Source organism: Manis pentadactyla, chromosome 14 (assembly GCF_030020395.1).
Source record: "Manis pentadactyla isolate mManPen7 chromosome 14, mManPen7.hap1, whole genome shotgun sequence".
Classification (NCBI taxonomy): domain Eukaryota; kingdom Metazoa; phylum Chordata; class Mammalia; order Pholidota; family Manidae; genus Manis; species Manis pentadactyla.
This window is the reverse complement of record NC_080032.1, coordinates 69580502-69603219: the sequence shown is the minus strand read 5'-3', so window position 1 is coordinate 69603219 and position 22718 is coordinate 69580502. Positions and strand designations below refer to the sequence as shown.

Genomic DNA, 22718 nt, shown 5'->3' with positions numbered 1-22718 from the left:
CAATGTAATTTGTCATTTTCCATTCTTCTCTTTGTTCCTGTGCATGTAGCAGGTAGTTCTGGTTGATGGCAGGATGGTTGATGCTGAAATCATGAGCACCTACTGGTGGGCAGGTGAGACATTCAGAGCTTGGAGGCTACCTCTGAGCTGTGGCTTCATGGGCCCTACCCTCCATTTATGCCCTCATCACTGCTACATTCGCATCGGTAGAGTCAAGGAGCCGTTACAGCATGGGAGGTCCTGGGGTCCTCTCACTCTTAGAATCAGCTGGGTCCTCAGTGTCCTGATAATCTTTGGCACTGTGCAGGACCTCCGCATCTCTGATTAGGGCTCCTCCTGGCACATCTCTCCTCCTGCGGCAGCTGCTCAGGTTTGAACTGTTGGCCCTGACCTTTCTGGTGTTGCTTATCTAAAGACTGCCTAATGACTGACTGCTCTGACAGGCTTCCTGCCCGTGAAAACCATGCCTGCACTTTTTGCTGGAATTGAGCAAAGACAGGATCTACGTCATTGGAGCACTTTGCCTGTGTGACTCCATTTCATACTATTAAACACAGAGACTTGGGACTTTTTTTTTTTTTATAAAAAATTTATTGAGATGATGTAATTATAGGCTTTTCTTTAAAAATTATTTGCAACTCACTGGCCCTGAGAAAAGGCTTTTTTTTTCTTTTTTGTTACATTCATTTGATTCAGTCCCTTATAAACCCCACACCTCATAAACAAGAGATTGGAAATTAAACCAGAAAAAAAAAAGGAGAAAAAGGAAGAAGAAATTCTAGATTCATTCTGCTTCACAGGTGGTTGCAGTCACAAAGAGAAATCTTCAAGAATGTTCACTTGGCATGTGTGAAAGATTCAGGCAGTTGGTAGTTGTTTAGTGTTGATGCAGATGGAGCCAGAAGAGTATCAGGTTGGTGTTCTGTGGTTTTTAGACAGGCAGAGATTCCTGCCCACCTCCTCCCACCTTGGCTTCCTTGTATTGCTCCTTTTCTTCCAGGTTTCTGCGCAGAAGGGGAGCAGGCCGAGTGGGTGTGAACTAGCACCGCATACTTGGGCAAAGAAAACCGCCTTTTGTTCTTTGTGTATTTCCCCAAATCTTTCATCTTCAGCTTCCTGGGTGGGAATGGGTCAAACGGGGAATGGCTGGGCTGGCTCCTGATCCTAATTCTGTCCCTGGTGTGCTGTCTACTCCTAGGGAAAGTCATATTACCCCTGCTACTCAGGTTCCCCTTCTGCAAAAGGGAGTTCATGTGTCAGAAATGTATTCAGCACTGGATCCTCGACAGAAAACAGTGGAAATGGTGGTTACTTAGTCATTTAGGTGAATCCTGTCCTAGCCATGGAAGTTTCAGCTAAACCTATATTCTCACTTGGACAAGATTTCAATGTAAAGGATAACAGATGAGAGGGTTCCAAACATACTGTTGAAAGGAGAAAATCCATCCGTTATTCCTCTTTTCCTGTGGGGCCCCCCAAAGGGATTTGGAATGGTGACGATGCTGCCTTAGGCAAGACCAAGTTGCCTTGGGACAAAAACATCTTAGAGCTGACGTTCCTTCCACATAGTCGGTCCAGCCAGTTGTCCCTGCTTCCTTCAGATGGAGAGGGGGTAACCTGGCTAACTCAAGGTACAGGGAAGAAATGATGCTAGAGCATTTCAAGATACAAGTGAGAGCACCGCCCCAGACACACCGGAAGGAAGCTGTCCCCACCCCACAGTGCCCGACTGCTTTTCCCTTTTGATTTCTGACCCTGCAAGCCCAGGATTCCCTTGACAGCAGCAGGGAAAGGCCAGTAATTCAGATCATAGATGTGCTTTCATTTTGGTCCCAGGTGAATTTTCCTCACCCCTAGTACTTAGTGCTGAAGTGAGAAATTTCATGCTTGACAGATCCTGCAAGTAGAATATAAACTCTCAGTGGGCAGGGACTATGCCTGGTTCATCTTTGAATCCCTCAGTGTCTAGCGGGTACTTCGCAGTTTGCTAAATGACTCTGAAATCTTTGTGTAAACACCTTCTATTTCCTATTCAAGTGGCTGGAGATGTCATCTACATCTTAACTATTATTACAGGATATTCCTTTAAATAAAGAAATACTTGGGGCAAAAGGGAATTTCCTCCCTAGTTCAACAATAAGATTCTTTGAACAGTGAGAGTCTGACCCTTACACCTGGGTGCAGTGAACCCTGTGAGAATTCCTAATCCTAGGAGGAGCACCTCATACCCTTATCTCTGATTTCACACTCATGCAAAGGGCCTCAGTGAAAATCCATCCTTTCTTTCTAGCCCTTAAACTCAATGGCTTTCACAGCACCCCAGGTATCTGGCTTCATCTCTCCATTTGGGAACCAACATCAGCCGTCTCAGAGGCTGGACTGTGTGTCACCGTGTGCTGTGAATGCTCTTGAAAGCCGCTGGGGTCCAGCTGTATTTCATCATCATTCAAGCAGACTGAGACCAAACCCTTCATAACGGGACCCTCTAGCTTCACATAGAAGGGCCCTGACTTCACTGTGAGCCCATCATTCTGGAACACAGAATGGGGGGAGTGTGTGGCAGTGGGAAGGGACTGACCACCTCCACACATCTATCTGCAGTCTGACAAGGGGCAGGAAAAGAGCAGGACGGAAGAGCCTCGATCAGCTGAATTCCAGTGTCCTTGAACCATAATTAATCTATGGGTCCCACTCTGCCCCCAGGAAGGGGGAGAATTCCTCCTCCTGTGTGCCCCCAGCCTTACCTGCCCAACTCAATCAGAAACGTCTTGAGCAGATACCTGGGGGTCTGGCTGGTCGCCTGGAGCTGCTGCTGGCAGTGCACGTCCGTACCTGGGGGAGCTGTGCGATGCTCACTGACTGAGACGAGGAGACAGACGTGAGGAGGGGGTGCTCTGAAGGAAAGCATCTTTCAGATGAAAAAAGACTGTACTCCCAACATTGGATTCTGAAACTATTGAAGAGTGAGTTTAGATAGCTAGAAAAGAAAAAAAATCTAAAACAACTTTCTAAAAACTATGTGTTGTCATCAAAAGTACTAAGGGGTGGCATTCCCTCAGTTTCTAAGATAGTCTCAACCTTATTTTGAGGTGAAAAAGAGCCATGAATGGGTTTCATTCTGAAAAAGTGCTAGGAAAGAAGGAAACAGTAATGTATCTGAGGAATTTTCTGTAGGTCCAGCTTGGCAAAGGCTGGTAGTAATCGAGAGCACACTCCAGGAGCCTCTCCTCACAAATGCCCTGGGTCCTGGGTCCTGGGACCAGGGAACTTTTTAAAAGATTAGGAATTGAAAAAAAAAAAAAAACTGGCCACAAGATGGCCCTGAGGATGGAGCAGAGGAATCGCCTCCTTCCTCTCGCCTCAGCCGCCTGCTTTAGAATCGTACATCACACTGCACCTAGTGAGTGTCTGGACTGTCAGGCTGTGTGGTCTTCAGTATTTTCTACTTTATGGTACTTGCAAGCTAATTCCAAGATGCTGGGGCCTTCCAAAGCACCTGGGTGGCCTTTCTGCCTCCACTACATCCTGCGGCTCAGCACACCAAGCGAGCCTCACGGCTGCGTCTTGGGCGGCCTGCCGCACGTGTGCGTATCTATCTGGAGGACAGCAGCCTCTGTGATGTGCCCGGCCTCCCTCCGATGGGTTTGATTTTGTGGGGCCAGTTACAGAGTCCCCAGGCCACTGATTCTGTTTAGATGCCAATGATTTCCAAGACTCACCAAGAGGCTGAACTCTGCAGAAAGGCATCTGGGGCGTGGCGGGCAGGGAGGAAGGCCAGAGGGGCAGCAGGGAAGGAAAGAGAACAAGAGAGAGAAAAAGAGAGCTCTCCTTTCACTTTATCTTTTTTAAAAGCATCTTTTTTTTTCTTTTTTCTTCCCCAGCCAAGGCCAAAGAGCAACAGGAACCAATGATCCACGTGGCAGGATGAAGAGGAACATGAAACCTTTTGCAAGTATTCTCTTTCCTGACCAGCTGGGTTTGCCGCACTTTGTGAGATTTGCAAAAAAATATATATATATAATAGATATATATTTCCATAGGAAAACAACCTCGGATGTCTTTCCCTATATGAATGTTGAAAAGTCAAACCTCATGGTCTTAAAAAAAACAAACACCATGAAACTAACAATAGGTGGAAGGGTGAGGGTGAGAAATTACAGATGGAGAGACTCCAAATGAGAAGGAAATGTGAACCGCAAGTCCCAGGCTCGTGCCCTCGGCCGCAAGTCCCGCCCGCCGTTGCCGGTGGTTTGTCTAAGGTGCTCTGGGCCCCCCCTGGTGTGCAGGAGCGGTGGGCGCCCGTCCCCGGCCCTCGCTTTCCGCCCTCCTCGCCAGCCTGCCATTCACGCCTCCTGCCATGCTGCCGGGCGGGTTCCCGCGCTGCCGCCCGCGAGGTGGGGGTGCCGCCTTCAGCATTCGTCTTCTTGGTATATTTGTTCATCCAGCTCCTGGGACTCAAGGTGCTCCAGACGGTCTGTCCGGCCACTCATGATTTCATCCGGGGTCTTCATGAACCTTCGGGAGAGGATATGGGAGAGTAAAGCGATTGTGCTGTCCTAACATGGTCTTCACCCTGGACCCTGAGCTAGAAACAGCGGCCCCCTCGCCTCTCGGGGCGCTGGACGGCTACTGAGCCGGGCCACGAACGCTCACGTGGTGCAAACCAGAAGACGGTGCCCCTTCCTCTGACTGCCTGAAAGGTGGTGAAATAACTGTAAACACATCTGGGCTGACGGTGAGGTGGAGAGCAGCCCTTGGGGTCTGCGGTGTATTCAACAATGACCGCATGAGGGAACCCTGGAACGGCTCGCGTGTCTGGCGCGTGTCTGCATTTCTGATTTTCAGAACCCATGAGAGTTATGTATCCATTTCCATCCCAGACCGTGTGCCCAGGAATGGTATTTTAAAACTTGAATTTAACTCAAAGGATGCCATTAAACACTGAATGGAAAATTTTGATAATAGGGCAAGTTAGTGGTGCTTTTGGAAGCTAGGCAAAAAGGAAGAATCTTTTTCAGTGTTATCACTGCTCCATCCCAAATGCTAGCAGTTAATGGCAGCTAGTCTATCTTCCTTTGCAGCTAGGTGTATATAGCAAGACTTTTTTGGTTCACTGTTCACTTGGAAGTAACCCCAGTAACACGTTCTGACCATGATTTACATGGTTTGGGCAGGCAGCCCGGGTGCCACCGCTCCTCCCTTACTGTGGGAGCATCCTTCCTGTGCTCCCACACACCTTTCCTTCCCCTATACTCTGCCCTGTGCCAGATGAACTGTCTTCAGTCTCTCTCCTCACTCCACATTCAGAAGCCTCTGATGACCACCTACTAGTCAAGGAGATACCCTCTGCCTGCCCACTGGGGCCCTCTGTCATCTCTACCTTCAGAAACTCTTTGTTTTCCACTCTTTCCTAGTATGAACCTCCACGCCAGTCTGGCCAGGCCTTTTCCTTCTGTAAATCACAGCTCGTGCCATGTGCCACTTCCAAACCTTTAGCTCTGCCCTTACTTGGCCTCCTCTTTACTTCTCTCACTGTCTGAACCCTATGCATTCTTTGAGGTCTGCCTTCTTGTAGAAGAGCTGCTTGCCTGCCTATACATGCTGAAATATTCCCTCCCTGAGTGCCTACAAGGCTTGCGAAGAGCACCCACAGTCTTAACGCTTCACTTGATCACATGCTAGGGTTATGCCAAGAAGCCTTCATTCTGGAGCAAGTCTGGCTTCCAGCACTCACTTCCTCAAGAGTGAGTGATCTTTGCTCATGAACAACACTATTCTTTCCTTTTCTCTTGTTGAAATTCATGATTGGAAGCCTATGAACCTTCCTTATAATCCTTTCCTGCCTGTCATTGCTGAACTTCTCCAGCAGTGTGGTCTGTATTGTCTGAGTCTGTCTTCTACTTTTATCCCCTGACACATGTCCCTCCACACTGAAGTAACTAATAATCTCCTCTAGGCCAAGGTTACAGATAAGCTATATTTGGTCTCCAAGCTACCCCTCTCTTCTTGTGACTACTTTTGACAAATTTTCCGTAATAAGCTTCTGATATTCCGTATCAGGTTTGTCCAGAAACATTAATTGAAAATCTCCATAAGGTATCAAACAATTACATAGAATATAATCCTCTACCTTCTAATTGTGATATTATGAGCTGGCTGTGGGTAGAAGGACTTCACACATACAACTATTAGAAATGCAAATAATGACATGGTTTAGCACCAAGGGAACCCAAGAGACGATGGAAGAAGGTACCTGTGCGTGACTGAGAGGTTGAAGAAGGCTCTTATAAAGGGCAGTAGACTTGAGATGGGCCTAGAGGGTATATATATTAAAAAAGCAAAAGTTAAAGGGATATACATTTCTGGCATAGGGAATCATATTAGTGTTGTAGAACAGCTGGCAGTGTATGTCATGAATCTGGAAGGCAGGAGGGTGGACCAGAGAGGTAGGAAGAGAGAGTTAATCTAGGTATGAGACAATTAATCTAGGTGTGAATCATGAAGTCTAGACATCAGCTTCCACTGCCAGGAAAGAAAGAATAATGCCTTTGCCTTTTGTCTTCTAAAGCCCATGAAAGTAGTCATTCATTGCTAGACACCAACCTGGAATCTGCTGGTAAGAAATCTTGAGAAATATGGTTCCCAGACTTTCAGCTCCTACAACATAGAATGGAGTGGGAACAGTGCTGAAGAGGCAATGGGCACTCCAGCCCGAAGACTGATTTGGGTGTAGGAAGAGCCAATAATGACTCCAGCGTCAAGGGTGGTCACCTAAAACAGTGGAATGCCGCTGATGAGTGACAGGTATTCTGGAGTGGGGGTGGCAGAGGTGCGGAGCGTTCTAGAATGTGAAGAAGGTCTGTCTACAACATTTCATGTCTGAGATACTAATGTGACATTTAACTGGACATGTCCTAGAGGAAGGTCTTGGAAATTCAGATTTGGAATGTCAAGAAGATTTTTCAGCTGGACATAAAGATGAAAGATTCTAACCATTGAGGTGATAACTGAAGCTGTGTGATGAGACTCGTTCATCCAGGAAAAAAGTGTAGAGTAGGAAGAAAAGGAGCCCAGGACGAAGTTTAGGGTGAAGGATGAAAAGAAGGGATCAGCAGAGCCAGAGAAAGAAGGGTTATTTTACTTAAAATTTCATGTTTGCATCTCTTAAACAGCCTTTTCTGTTTCTTTTGAAGATCTCAATTGTTTTTTTACTCGTACAAAGTCTTCCCACCTTCCCAATGCTAAATCCCAGGTTCTCTGCTCAGACATGTGTCACTGTCTACTTGAACATGGATAATTCCAAGTCCACATCTCTAGCCCTGTCTGTGACTCTTTTCTGTCCCACTGGCCAAAACCATAACCTAAGGTCGTGCTTGTTGATCCCACCACCTCCCAACCTTCGCCTGGTCTCCCCACGCCGGTCACACCAGTGCCCGAGGTCTACTGCCTGTCCTGGTTGCTCCTCTAGGTCCCTTCCTCTTCCTCTCCTGTCTCACACCGCACTTGGGATCACAATCTACGTAGTAGGTTCTATGGTTGGAACTCATCAGCTGTGAGGAATTCGGGAAAAGGAATGTCTGGTGCAGCAGCTTTCAGACTTTTCTGATTATAATGCATTGTAAAAAAACACATTTTACATGATGACACACACACACACACACACACACACACACACACACACACACACACACACACACACACACACACACACACACCTGAAAGAAATTTTTCATGAATCGACAGTTGCTATGTGATAGTCTGATTATTTTCAACTCTGTCCCATCCTATTCAATTCTGTTCTGTTTCATTGAAAAAAAAAAGTTGTGACTGACTCATTAAATTTATTTCATGAGTCCGTGGTGGGTCATGACCTGCAGTTTGACAAACACCGATTTGGAAACTAGCTCACAGGGTTGGGAACCTGGGAGTCTAGGTTTAATCCCTGCCTCTGCCATTGTCGCTGTTACTCTGGGCGTTCCCTTTACACTGGATCTTAATGCCAGATAGTAGTATTTGATCATTGCATTTATTTTAAAGGTGAGTCGGGCTGTGTTTATTCTGTTTGGGCTTTACTATAGGGCAGACGTGAGTTAAAAAAAAAAAAAAGGAGAAAAATATTTTCTTCTTAAATTGTAGCAAACCAGCACCTGGCATCGAATTTGTAGCAGTAATGCCTTTGAGTGTCAGACAGGCAGGTAGAGATCTTAACAGTCTCCCTCCTCCCTTTTCGTTAAAGAAAACAGTATCCTCCCCAAAGAAGGAAAGGAGAAAAAGGAAGTGCTACCTGAACAAAAGCCTTTGTCCTGGCTCCTTCCTGATAATGTTTAGTTTGTAGTAGTGGCGCAGAGCTCTGGACATTTTCTCATAGGTCATGTTTGTTCTGTTCTGTTTGTTCAAAGAAGGAAGAGAGAAAAAAAGCACAAAGACACAATGAAATGAACCTCAGAAAGGGCGCTGGGGAAGCTATTAAAATAAAAGCTCTTGGCTACCCCTGCCCGTTCGGAGGGCTCCCTGCCCGTCCGCGGCCTTCCCAGCCCACTGCGCTCACCCCTTGGCTTTGCTGTACTTCGTCGTCAAATCTCTCCCGAGGTGAATCACTCCTCGTCAGAAGTCTGGGAGCCCCGGCTAACAAAGCGTATCCTGCAGCGCCCTCTCTCATTTCCTGTCCCAAGACTGCCTCTGCTCTGCCCAGGGAATTTCCTGCAGGTTCCCCCTATGTGGGTCATCCTTCACCTTCTGACCCACAGAGAAGTGTTTTTTTTTTAATGTTGCAGTGACCTTTTCCAGACTTGTGTTTCTGGCTTGTCATTTTAAGGAAGAGAATTTTTTTTTGTTTAAATTCCTGTTGTGGAAGCAAGAATATAGTGTGGTTCCAAGACCTGGGGCTATGGCACAATGTGGGAGTTGCAAAGGGATTTTTCTCAGTGACTCACACGCTGAAGTGCCTGTCAGTGGGGTCTTGCCATACTTGGTCAAGGCCTGTAGTATTAGGGGCTGCTCTCTGGGGCCAGAGCAGGGGCTGCTGTTCTAGAAGGCTGCAGCCAGGGTGGAGCTCAGCTGAGCAGCACGGGGTGACCTGGTGTGTGCCCCCAAGGTGCCCTGCAGGCTTTGCCCTACATCTTCCTGCCTGTGGTCAGGTCTGGATCTTGGTTACGTACTTTTTTTTTTTTGGTAGGAACAAAGATCTGTGTGTGGGGGGGGGCGGGGAGGAACCCTTTATTCTATTCATGTTATTTTATTGTAAGAACACTTAACACGGGAGCTAGCTTAACAAAAATTTAAGTGCATAATACAGTAGTGTTAACTTTAGGTACGATGTTGTACAGCGGGTTTCTAGAGCTTATTCATCTTGATTAAAGGAAACTTTTGATTGTTGAACAATAACTCCCCGTTTCCCCTCCCCTGCCCCCTGGCAACACCATTCCCCTCTTTGAGTTGATGAGTTTGCCTATTTTAGACACTTCACGTAAGTGGAGTCAGGCTGTATTTGTCCGTCTGCAACTGGCTTATTTCAGTTACATAATGTCCTGGAGGTTCATCCATGTTGTACATATTATAGCACTTCCTTCTTTTTAAAGGCTGAATAATATTCCATCATATATATCAACCACAGTTTCTTATAAGTTCACCTTTTGATGGGTATTTAGGTTGCTTTACTCACTTCTTACATCTCCTCACTTGAACAGGTTTCCTAACTATAAAAGACTTTATCGTTTAAATTCTGCCCCCTCTTCCCAGTATGGAAAACTGTGGGGCAGTCGTACTTCTTGAACTGTTTGCTTTTAAAGTCAGAATGTCAGTATCTACCATGTAGAAATGGGCTTTTACAAACATGGGAGTTTCTGACTGAGCAGAACAGAAGTGATGCCTCCCAAAGCTCCCTGGCGAGTCACACAGCCCTGCTGCGCTTCCGTGTCACCCAGTTCCTGGGGACGGCGTGGGTGGCAGGGCCAGGTCAAGGGGATGGGGGGTCATTCATAACACAGCTCCGCCTGACCAGGATATGCTGAGTTAACTGGTCCCTGGCGTAAGTAACAGAGGGGAAGGGGGCATCTTTAATTACTTCCTTCCCTTTGCAACTGTCTAATTGCCCAGCAAGGAATAAACTAAATAATTACAGGCAGACTTTGGAAGCAGAAGACAGACAGTGATCCTCCCACACAGGGATGAGGGCTTTACTTTGGCACTAGTTTGCAGAGCCAGTATCTGGTGCCTCTTACCTTATGATTTCCCCACAGCCGAGCCAGTCCGTTGGGATCCACTATCCGGAATATTTTGGATTCTTTGTCCTCCCATCGGATGAAGTTTTCGTACCGGCTGTCGGAGAGCAACTGATAGACGTAATCCCAAAGCAGTCTACAGTCTATAGAGGAAAAGGGCAAGAGAACACTGTGGAGCATGTTCCGCACTGAGGCACTAAGAGTCAGAAAATGCTGGGCATCCGCTCTGCCCACACTGGCTCTGTGGTCTGACATTCTCGTCTTACAGTGCAGAGACCACGGCCCCAAGACCTGCGAGGTGGGGCCAGAGAAGGGTGACCGTCCAGGCCACCCGCCGCGTTCCTGGGGTGGGGACATGGCAAGTGGGAGAGAGGAAGCGGCCTGTCTACGGTCATGACCAATGACTTGAATTTGAGGGGAAAAGGGTGGAGAGGCCCAGTGTTCCATGCAGCTGTATGAATGGTGGTCCCAAACAACTCCTGGTGCTAGAGGGTGGTGCTGATGGACAAGGATGAGGACACTGGGGCAGGCTAAACGTGGCCGGAAAGGGATCCTGAGGCATGAAAAGCTGTGGCCAAAGAAACCTCTGGGCCTGGGGACTCTGACTGTGGGAACTGTGGCTAGCAGAGTTTTCCAATAGAATACAGATATTCTCATGACAGCATTCTTTGGAGGGCTTTAAAAATGTGTTATTGTAATGGAATTGGGGTAGAAAGGAGCTTGGAGCAAAAAAATCACTTTTTTTTTTTTTTGCAGGACTAATGTTACATTATTTGGTCGCACAGCAAGTATTTATTGAGTCAGTCTAGGCCAGTCACTGTGCCGGCTCCCGACTTTTGGCTGTGGTTGGCAAATTCAAAGAGAAGACATGTGCTGCCCACCTTCTCCTTGCTCTAGTGCTCTCTGGATTTGTGCCATAATGATGTGTGGCTTGCCCTCTAGCACCCCTTGAAATGTGGCTGGGCATCGATGTGTACTTCTGAGGTGTTGATACTGGACTGGCTTCCAAATGAGAATTAGAGGCACCAATTTACAGGTGTTCACTGTTGATTCTGGGAGCTTTGGTCGCCATGGCTACAGTGGCTGGTACTAAATGATTAATTACTGAATGCCATGTCTGTGCTTGGCACTTTAGATGCATTATTTCTAATCCTTACTTTACACGCATCCTTCCTAATCCTCTAATGCTCAGGGTTGCTGGGATTAGAATTCTGGGGCTCCTGCACTGCAGTATGCTGACTTCCTTGTGCTGGGTGAGGCCTGGCACACCCAGGAGGGGCGTGTCCAACCGAGCCTTGGCATATCTTAGAGCCAACACATGCATCTCCCACAGAACCAAACACACCCTTGTCTCGCTTCTATTTCCCAGGGGAATTGAGTTGAATTGCGTGGGGCAAGTTCCTTATATCTCTCTGAGGTTCTGTTTCCCCATTTATGAAACAGGAATAACACCACTTCCCTTACAGGGTTCCTGGGTTAGTGATAATGTGAGTGAAAAGAAAGTAAGTAAAATAGCCACAGCGCTGACTGGGTGCTTTTTACAGGCACTGTTTGGTGTATTAGACAAGCTCACTTGCACCTGACCCTCAGGACACCTTAGGAGGCAGGTGCTGGTGCTATTTCTGTTTGATGGATGAGGGAGCCGGGGCTTCGGTGTTTAGGAAATTCACTTAGAGGGTGCAGCTCACGGGTGGCACAGGTAGAGTCTAGGCTCTGCATGAGTCTGAAGCCTGTGCTGTGTCCCCCTTTCCTGATGCAATTCCTATTCTCAGAGAAGGTGGTTAACAGGTATATACTTGTAAAACTCTAGGACTTCCTGGAGCAAGGTTTAACTTCCATTTAGTGCATTCTTTGTGAAATCCAGCTTCTCTGAACGGCAGAAGGAACTGGCATTTTGCAGGAAGCTTACTTTTTCAAGGAACTGCCACTGAACTTACAATGGCCACAGACTGCAGTATCCCTTACTGTATACTTTCGTCCCTGATTACCTGTGTCTAAAAACAAATGTGATGTGTGAGTTACTGTGTTGTGGAAAAGACCAGGTGGCAGTGTCCTCAGAGATGCAGGACTCCTGGAGTTTGAACCCCATCCTAACAGAAGCTGACCAGCCATTTCTAGGATCCTCAGGCTGCTGCTGCACCCCACTGCCAGAGGGCGGGCTGAGGAGGCGGAGGGGACAGGGACCCATCCCAGCATCATAAATCACCCTGAGACGTCCCTGTCGCACTGGTAGAGTCTGAGGAAGATCTAGGTGGTTTTCAAGGCGCTGTAGGAGGGTGACTCCAGTTTGAGGTGGGCATGGCGTCTTAACCTTCCTTGCCCCTCCTTGCCATGCAACATTTTTACTACAAATAGCAAATAAAGCCCTGAGCTGTGTGGCTTAATTGTCCAGTTTTTGTCCTGCTCCCAAATGGCAGATATGTGTTAACTTCCCACAGTCTCTTCCAACGGGAAAACATCTGACAAAACCAAATATCGCCACATGAGATGCCGGTAAAGCATACGGAATAAAGGGGGTTGTTTGTGCATAACTCCTCCGTGGCTTCCCTTCAGGGTTACAATTGTTTTTACCGCAAAGAAGCTTGATGACACCTTTGGGTTCATCTGGATTGGGACTGTGATTCTCTAGAGCATTCATTTCAATACAATTTAATATAAAGTCTATCTGGTTGTCTTTTGTAGTTTTAGAGATTTTGCAGATACGAAGGTGAGCAATATACTGGCAGTCCTTTGGCTGTCAGTCTGGTGGAGCCGAGACTGGAGGGGATGGTTCTCCCCACCCCCACTGCACAAGGATTTGCACACCCATTGTCTCTGTTGGTCCCTTGCACTGCCCTGGTACACTCTATTTCTCATGACTCGCTGAGATGTGAACCAGACCCTTTCCTCACGTAAAGGCGTAGCCCGCACTGGGGTACTAATGCTGGTTTTTTAGAGCCCTCACACTGGGACCTTTAGGTAAACCATTTACTAAAAAAGATCTAGAATATTATCTGCTCTTTGGTCAGTAAATGAGAGGCAGGGCTTACCAGAAAACAGCCTTTACCTACAAGTTTCAAGAACATTTGCAGCTTGCAAACTTTTCCCTTTCATAAATATGACAGGAACCCCCAAACAAGTTGCCAGTTGATCATTTTAAAGGACACTTAATCCGGCAAAGCCAACTTTAGCTGAGTAATAAAAATGCTGGCATTCAAGACATACTGAATTACTCAGTCACTAATGGAGGTAGCACAGGAATTCTGTGGCATGAAGTGTTTCAAATTCAGAGTATAAGTGGCTTTGCTAACACTATTGATTGTTTTGCTTCTTTAGTTAAAAATTATGTCAGATGATAAAAATTACTGCCCGACCACACGACGATGTTTTTTCCTTTTTCTGCAATGGACGCTCAAGCCATATGAATTATTTTGGTTTCTAAGATTTCAATTAAATAAAAGATCCTTTTTAGTCCCCTAGATCCTCTGAAAGCTGTTACCACAGCCCGCCTGCCGTTTTCCAGCTTTGTGAAAATCCGTGTCTGCACAGACACCATGCTCTCTGATCAGCAGTGAAAAGGCTTCACACTACATGATACAACTCACCGAACCCTAAACTAAAGTTCATCCTATTGCAGGACAGGTGAACATGCAAATGAAAACATTTTTGTATAGCAAGGTTTTCCTTAATTTTAAGTACATTTCTCTTAAACTAGAGGACCTTTTCTGTTAAGGCATGTGGGTATTTTAAACAAATATCAATTATTTGGATTGTCTAGTCCATGAGGGAAAGTTTCTGAAAGGGTTTAGCTGGAGTGAAGTACCATTACCCAGTTGCAGAAAGAAAGTCCTCTCTCTCTTTCCTGAGGGGTGAGGGACAAAGGGTATCCGCGGCTGAATGGCATTGTAAAAAACCCCTTCTTGTGGTTAAGGAGATTTTCACTCCCACGTCTGTCTCTTACCAGAGACTTGTACAAGCTCATTGAACAGGACTGTAAAAAGATGGGCAATTCATACATAACCAACATGGTTGGTAAGGGGGAAAAAGCCATGCTAGACAAAACCGATGTCTAAAAAAACAGTGGGCAAGTCGAGTTACTGACAATGGGAATGCTTAATGATGGTGGTTAATTTAAATTTCAAGAAAGCGTCTCAGAAAGTAATTTTATGTTGTGTTAACTGCCCAAATGGATTCTTAAATGAAAGTCTATAAACTGAAGTTCCATGGTTATAATCAGCCACGGGGAGATTATAGATGCCGCGTGTCCCTATTCCGTTTCTTTAAATTTATTATGAAAAGTTAAACATTTCAGGTTCAGCAACAAAACAGGTAACACCCAAAATAAAAAGCTGCTACTCTGCTTTATAGCAGCAGTTCTATGCAAGGAGCAACCTTGTCCTCTATGGGTTGTTGGCAATGTTTGGGGACATAAGAGCTGTCACAACGGTGGGTAAAGGTCAGGGATGCTGCTAAAAATTTTAATGCACAGGACAGCCCCACACAACAAATTATTTGGTCCAAATATCAAGAGTGCCAAGCTTGAGAAACCCTGCTTATAGGAACATGGGGGTTACATGCAGGGGGCCATCTGCAGCTCAGCTTGGTTTCTTCCTCAGCTCTAGATTGGCCATTACCTTCCTAGAAGCAGAAAGTTGATGAATCCAGGACAGCCAACGCTGTGTTGATTTGCAGAGGTGGCTTACAATGGACAAATGCTTGTGCTTGTCTTAGAAAACGGAAACCACATGGGCAGGCTAGGGGAGGGAGAAGTGAAGGCAAAGAGTACAGATTTATGCGTCCTGGCTTCCCGGGGCAGAGGGATGGACGCTGCAAACATGGCTGGACCTCTTCACCTCTGGTTGCATCAGGTGCAGAGGGAGGCTGGGAAATCCTGGTAGCTGCACACCCCCCCCACAGCTGAGATCCCACCCCTAGTGACCCCCCAGCCCCTGCTAGCCTGCATGTGCGGGCAGCGTGGGGATTCACAGGCAGGCACTGACCAAGGGTAGGGACCCGACCACAGAAACGTGAACCTTAAACTGTAATTTCTAGTCTCCTCAGGCATCTACTGTTTCCACCCAGCCCCTGTGCTGTTACTGTTTTTTCTTGGAAAATGCTGTCCTAAGACTTCCTTTTCTTTCAGCACTCTTTGATTTCTCAGTAGTTGACAGTGAAAATAAAGTGCCGTAACTCAGCCAGGGAACGAGAAGTCGGGGCCGCCTGGGATATTCCTGAGCAACGCCTCCCAGGAGGAGAGAGGGAGTGCACCGCTGATCCCCGAGGTCACCAGGGCGCCTCGCAGGGGTGCGCTTTGCAGCCCCAGACACAGGCCCCAGCACCCCTGCCCATCCCTGTGCCCACAGCTCTGCCCTCACTCTTTGCAGCCCTGGAGGACAGCCAAGAAAAATGGAGCAGAGGAGGGATGCAAACTCGAGTAATTAACCCACACTTGTTATATATCCACATAGTCAAAAGTGCCAGACACGGGGCTGAGTGGTCTCATTGCTGTAGATAAGGGAACTAGGCCTCAGGGACATCAAACACTTCTTAGGGGACAAGGTGCTGGATTCCAATCCTGCAGACTCCAGAGTCCATGTTTTTCCACAGGCCCACCTGCTTCCCCAGGAATGCTCCAGCCCCGCTCTTTAGGACCCTGGGCAGGGAGCCCGAGAGGGCTGCCTGAGAGCCTGCAGGGGATGAGGCTCTTCCAGCTGGTACTACAACCCGGAGCCCTTCTGGCTTTTGGAGACATTCCACAACCTGTCCTTTCTGTCATCCAAACACAGACATTCACACCCACGTGTGCATGCAGAGGTGTGCACACACATGCACGTCCCGTACTTTAGCACAAAGGCTCAGGAGTGTGATAGCCTCTTATACTTCCATACTAATCCCCATCAGACTTCTCTTTTTGGTATCTTTTTTCCTTCAAGGCTGTTCTCAAGATCATTTATTAAAGAAAATAGAAGTCCTTGAGCCTCGTTTGAAGCAATTTCACCAACACTAAATCCCGCCGGGGAGCAGGGAGAGACGGAAGGAGGATGGGGCAGGGTGACTTCTGGCCCTTCAAGTCCCTCCAGTTGCTCACCCTGGAGTCTCAGGCTTAGTTTTCTTCATCTGACTTAAGATTAGAGGCTTCCAGGATTGAATTTCTGTGCATATAGAACTCATCCGATCAGTAAAACCAACAGAGTCCGTTGTTCTCGACAGGTGACATGCCATGCAGGAGGCTTGATGTCTACTTGACAACAATTGTTTGTTTCTGTTAAAAATGTAAGCTTGAGAGAGAATAAGACTTTTTAAAACTCCCTTTAAGAATCTGAAAGATCATCACAAACATGAGCCAGGGGAGACTTCTACGTCTCATCGTGCCGTGGGATCAACCAACTAATGCGACCCTCATGAACCATGAACTTGATGTTGGCAAAGAAAACTGAGAGACAAGCAAAAATTGTGAGGTAAACACAAGAAGAGAAATATTCTCTGTCTGGATGGGTCATGGACTTTGAACAGCCAGAGCTGTACAGACCTCTAGAGACCCCCCTTTTGTGTAGCAAATGAAGGCTATGAATGGATTAGGAACCAGTTTGCCAATGAATCTTGCTTCCTTAGCAGATTTTTGGATGAAGGCCAAAGAAGAGACCAGCAGACAGGAAGTCTGGTAACTCAGATTTTAATGATATTGAGGAACTTTAAGAGAAAGTCAAAATGACTTAAAATTTTTCTTTTTAGATTTAGCTGTGTGTAGTTAAAACCAAAGCAGGAGCTTAGCTTGCTTGATGGCACAGAGGAAGAGGGATATTGCCTTATGCCAGCAAAGATGCACAGTTTGGCACCTAGAGAAATGCCTGGCACCTACAATACGTGCTCATTTTTGAATGAACAAATGAGTGGCTTAACTGCATAATTCAAATGCAAAGAAATGAGTTCTTTTACCTAGCTGTGTTTGTTTATGTGAATCATGTAGCTCCCTAGTGTGGTCTGCAAACAGCCTGCAGTCCAGAACTTGTCTGCTTTCTTACATCACTTGCTACTGTTCCCCCCACATGTCTCAGGCGTGCCTCATCCTCGAAGTGCAAGTCATTCCTTGAGATCAAGGACAGGGCTTTCTACTTCCGCATCCTATATTATGTGGATAATTCAAAGCACACGGAACATACAGGGAAACAATGCTGTAGAACAGAGGGCGACCAGAGATTTCCATTAGAGGCCAAGCAGTAAATAATTTAGGCTTTGCTGCCTATACAGCGTCTGCTGCAACCACCCCTCAGTCCTGACAGCGCAAAACAGCAGCCACGATGATACCGCGTGCATGGGTGTGGCTTTGTGCCAATAAAACTTGATTTATAAAAACAGGCAGTGGTGGATTTGACCCACAGACCAGAGTTTCCAATCCCAGCCAGAGAGTCCCAGGTCAGAAGGAAACAGGCATGTTGGAAAAAACACTGGACGGAAGCTGGAGTCTGGACTCCATGTGTCTGAATCACAGTTTCTTTATCTGCGTTAAGACCCTCCTTGCTTTGAGCTCATTGAGTTTTCTAAGAAGGAATTTGACTATATACTGTAAACATGACTCACGGCGTCAGCAGGGCCACCCCTCGCCGACTTACGGCGCTCACTGCCAACACGCTGGCAAGACGCGGGCCAGTAAAACTTCTGTGGGCTGAGAAAAATGTTAGAAGGTTGATAGATGCTGCCCACAGCCCCCGCCCCTGCCAAGTAATCCCTTCCTGAGGATAATAAATAGAAAATAAGCGCAGAGAGGAGCAGCTTGCTCAGGACACACACACCATTGGCTATTCAATAAAAAAACAGACCTGGGGAGCTTGTCTGTCTCCTCTGGTGAACTCCCCCCACAAACACCAGCCATTACAGCTTGTTAAATTCTGTAACAGTCCTTCTTATCCTTCAGAAAGTAAGCGACATCTTTAAAAATGAGCTACATGTTATATTTAAATATCAGAATCAATTTTGATCTACTAGATCTAAAAATAAATGAATGAATAAATCAACTAGTAGATCTAATTTGTGGTTTGTATTTAAACTCAATGATCTCCTGAGTTTCCTTTATTGATTATTTCAGCTTTTCTACAAGGTCAATACTTCAGGACACTATCATAACTTTGTACGTAATCTCTTAATTGTATGAATGCATCCCAGTTTCAGAGATACTGAACAGTGAAGAAAAAGATAAAAGAACTGATGAAATGTGAGTGTTTAGGGGACCTGGATTCTTAGATTTACATTTCTACCCAAAATAGAATAAATACACTGGGCCTTACCCAGCTGTAGAGTTCTCTCCATCTAGAATCACCACTTTTTCTCTAATCAGTACTCGTCCGTATTCTAAGCATTCGAAAGTCTGCCCCCTCGGCAAAGCCTTCCCTGACCTCCTACAGTATTTAATAGGAGACACCGCGTATTGCGCTTCCAGCCAACTGCGATCAGCTTTTCAGGATAAAGACTGTGCCTTGCAGCTCCTGGAACACCCCACCCCCATAAATGCAGATCAGTGCCTCGAACACAGAAGGTATTCACATGCGTACATCCTAGTGTACCTGGGCAAATTATGTCTGAATGGATATGAATTTGACATTTTGATCCACACTCATAAGCAGTGTTTCTATTCAGACGTTCATCAGTGCAACATTCAGCGGCACCTTCGTTTCTTTCTGTTCAGTGCTCATTTAAAGGCTTAAAGAACTAAGTTTTCTCATCTACACAGCTGAGATTTGAAGGATTTTTAGGGCCGTTCAGTAATGATGGAACATTACGTCATACATAGGAATCACCCAAGAATCCGACCTCCAATAAATAGAACCAATGTTACAAGGATCTGAGTAGTTCAAAAAAACTAGAAGGCTGGGGTGGAGGGACAGGGATCCCAGACGAAACAAAGGAGCCTGGAATGTGATGGGCTCTCTTTGGAGGGTCACAGAATCATGACTAAAAGTGTTGGAGTCAAGGCTTCTGGAGCCAGAGTCAGAATGCACATTTTGCTGCTGCCTCAGTTCACCAGAGAAAACAGTGGCTTTGGTTAAGTTAGTTAATACAAGTGGAGATCTTAAAACTTGAATCTACCATGAAAGCATGAATAATGCATAAGTTTAGGGGATTCTGTCATACTGAAGGAGTTAATGCCATTTCCCAGGGGGTCAGCAGGGCCTAGGTGTGTGTTTCACATGAATATTCTGACTTCTTAGAGTCATAAAGAGAAGTGCAGACTCCCGTCTCTGGGTGTCACTGACAGATGGAGGGCATGGGTGGGCACCAGGGTCATCACTCGGTGGGCACAGTATTCCATGGAGCATTTTACTGCTGAGATTATATCCAACATCAAGCAATTCTGATATTCAGGAATAGGATTTGAAAAAATGGTAGTGCCAATCTTAATACACTAATATCATGCATTTATAAACCTATTAGACAAGGGAAAAAATAACTCTGTAAGTCTAAACAACTTAACTTCCTTGATGTATGGGCTTATTTTAGACTCCTAAGAAGTCTGAGGTAAAGACAGCATCCGAGAGGAGGCACACAAGATGTCTTGAGGAGGAATGCCAGTCCCCCAGGACAGCAATATGGACAGCAGCCCCGGGGCAGCACAGACTGTCCTGCGGATGCCGCCATCCAGCCCCTTTTTGACCTCTGCTTCTTGGGAGCTCAGTGTCCTGTGTGGTTTCCCCTGTCCAAATGACCCTTCCACAGAAAATGAATATAGCAGTAAGAGGCTACCTCAAGGAGCTGTCCTGAGAATCCTCAACATGGACAAAGTGTCAGCCAAATGTCAGAAGTACAGACCGTGCAAGAAACAAGACAGGAAGGGTCTTGCCTGGGAAGCATGAGACAGGCCATCTATATTCTTCACAGAAATACATGGATCCCATCCTCTTTCTCTAATTAGCTGGGCAAATTCACATTTCCCTGAATTCTTTGCTTCTTTCTCCTTGTTCTTTCTTTTCACAGTCTCTTTTTACTATTAAAAGTACACACACACACACACACACACACACACACACACGTAAAGGTAGAGCAATAATGTGAGCCCCGGGCATCCATCACCCAGCCATACGGCCCGTCGGGTCATGGCAACTTTATGTAGTGTAAACTCCTCCCATGCCTCACCCCTGTAGGATCGTTTTGAATCAAATCCCTGACATAGATCATGTCATTTTTTGTAGCTTTTTTATACACAGAAGTCATGTTTCTTTGCCATTTTATTTTCTTGATTCAACATTCCTGGTAGAAATTATTTATAACAATGAAACTGAGGCAATATTGGAGGTGCACTTGGGGCGAGAGAAAAACTTAGCAATAAGTGATTTAAAGAGAAAAAGGGACAATGAGTCAAGGCAGAGGTAGTTAAAATAGCTCGTGGGCCCTCGTGTTGTCCTGCTGCACGGCTCCACCCTGGAGCTCTAGCCTGGGGCATCAGCTCGTGCAGGAAGGGGTATTTCCACTTTTCCAGAATAAGTCTGACCTCTCCTGCCCATGCCTCCCTCCCACTATGAACACATCATCACCGTCAGCATCCAGTCACCTCTTGCAAAGCCTTCCTCTATTTCTCCAGTCAAATCTCACTGCCTCTCTGCTTTGCTTCCGCAGCATTTAATTATTCTAGTATACAGTAAGCACTCAATAAATGTCTGTGCATTACACAAACGGGATGTAGGACTTAACTTCATTTGGCCTTGTGTCTTAGTTACACGTTTTCACATCTGTCTCTCTCAGTAGATTTTAAATTCCTTGAGGATATAATTACATTAAATCAGCTCTGTGTCCCCTATTTCCTGAGGCGTTTATACATGCATAGTAGGTGCAAAATAAATGTTTCATGAATGGAGAGGCACTCTAGGGAAAGAGCTTACCCAGCCAAGTGGTTAGAGGGTGAACTTTCTTGAGAATGACTTCAGGTAAATTGTGGGCAGATGAGCAAAAATACAATGTATAGATTTTTTTGCTGGTTTCCACTGGCTTCTCATCTTAGGGAAACCAATTTGAGCTTGTCATCATAAAAGTAAAAGAATCCGGGAGTGGTTTCCTGTGTCCAAATGGCCCAGCAACACCTGCCTCCAACACCATGATCCTGTTTTTCTCTCCTTCTCCTCCCAAGGTGAAGGCTACACGAGGTACTGCCCATAGGCTGGAATTACAGGCCTGCCTCTGAGACAAAGGATCTCTGTGCTGTGTCTGGTCATTAATTAGCTCCTGGAAACTTCAGGACAGGGCCATTAACATGCTCATAAACCTTTTATTTTAAATGTTTTCACTTAACCATGATTCTGCTGTGATTCTCCTTGTGAGCTGGACGTGGGGCGTTTGTTTCTTAATGTTTCTGAGGCTCATTAACTGCTTCATCGGGCGGCTCATTAACTAGCCCATTAGGGATTTCGCCTCATTTGGGCAGAAGCCTCCACTCGCCCTCACAGAGCCTTGGAGGGCCCCTAATTGGGAAAGGTGAGAGGCTGGCTGCAAGGCTGCAGGGCTGGGGGCTCCCCCGAGGCTGCAGAGGTGGCAGGACGGGTGCCCACTTACCTGCTATCCTTCCGATGGGCACGGCGTGCTCCTCGGGCGGGGACACGGAGACCATGATGTGGTTCATGTACGCCAGGTCCTCCCGGTGGGACAGGTTGATGGGCTTCCCCTCCCTGTGCAGCCCGTCCTCGGAGAGCCGGGACTGCTTGAAATCCACGGAGTGCCGGGGGTTGAGGATCAGCGGGTGCATGATGGGACTGGGCATCAGCTGGATCACTCGCGTGCTCTCCTGCCTGGGGCTGGGCGGCTTCTGGTGGGACTCGGAGGACGGCGGGCAGTGGTTATTCTCCATGGGAGACACTGACAGGGGGTAGGGCTCCTGGTGGTTGTTCTCCTGGTGGAGCCTCGGTCCCTGGGCCCTGTCGGCCGGGGAGAGGCGGCGGATCATGTTGTCCAGGGGGGACCGGAGGGGCCGCTGCTCGGGGTCAGGAGAAGGCCTGTGGTTTGTCGTGATGGGCGACCTGGAGCGGTGCAACAGTTCAATGGTGGGGGGATTGTGGTGCACGGTCTCCACTGGTGGCCGTGGGGTCCGCTGGACACAATTATCTGTGGGGCAGAGGGAAAGACAATCACAGCCCCAAGGCACAGCCAGGAGGGGCACCGCACTGTGCTGACAGAGAAGCGCGTGCCTGGGTGGGGGGACACCTTCCTCCCAGTGCGCAGAGGGGCCTTTTCACTGCTTAGAACATTTCAGTGCACAAACTTGAAATTCTTTTCCTACCCCTAGACAAGCTAAGAATGTCTACAAACATTCCATTAATCACCTATACTGGCTTATGAACGTGAGGAAGCTTGTCTTTCGTTTTTTTTATCTTTTTCTTCGATGTGGCTTTCGGGGTCCCGAAGGGCTGCTCTCTGGATGCATTCACTGACTTATGCGTTCATAACCCGACTGTGGTATTCTCTACCTCCCGGACCTGTTGTTGGTATTGATGATGATGATGGTAAAGCATGACTATGGCCTAGGTTCTGGATTATACTGTC

General features: G+C 46.8%; 1 protein-coding gene across 5 annotated transcripts in view; it reads right to left on the bottom strand.

Moving 5' to 3' along the window:
* Positions 1 to 615: 615 nt before the first annotated feature.
* The window catches only part of ETV6 (ETS variant transcription factor 6), a 225111-nt gene continuing 203008 nt past the window's right edge, over positions 616 to 22718 (bottom strand). For all 5 annotated transcript variants that reach the window (XM_036909743.2, XM_036909716.2, XM_036909725.2 and 2 more), the window contains 4 exons: positions 21735 to 22280; positions 10221 to 10363; positions 8285 to 8385; positions 616 to 4515 (listed from right to left, as the gene is read on the bottom strand). In XM_036909743.2, the coding sequence (XP_036765638.1) occupies positions 4410 to 4515; positions 8285 to 8385; positions 10221 to 10363; positions 21735 to 22280 (896 nt within the window). In that variant the 3' untranslated portion in view covers positions 616 to 4409. The remainder of the gene's footprint in view (positions 4516 to 8284; positions 8386 to 10220; positions 10364 to 21734; positions 22281 to 22718) is intronic.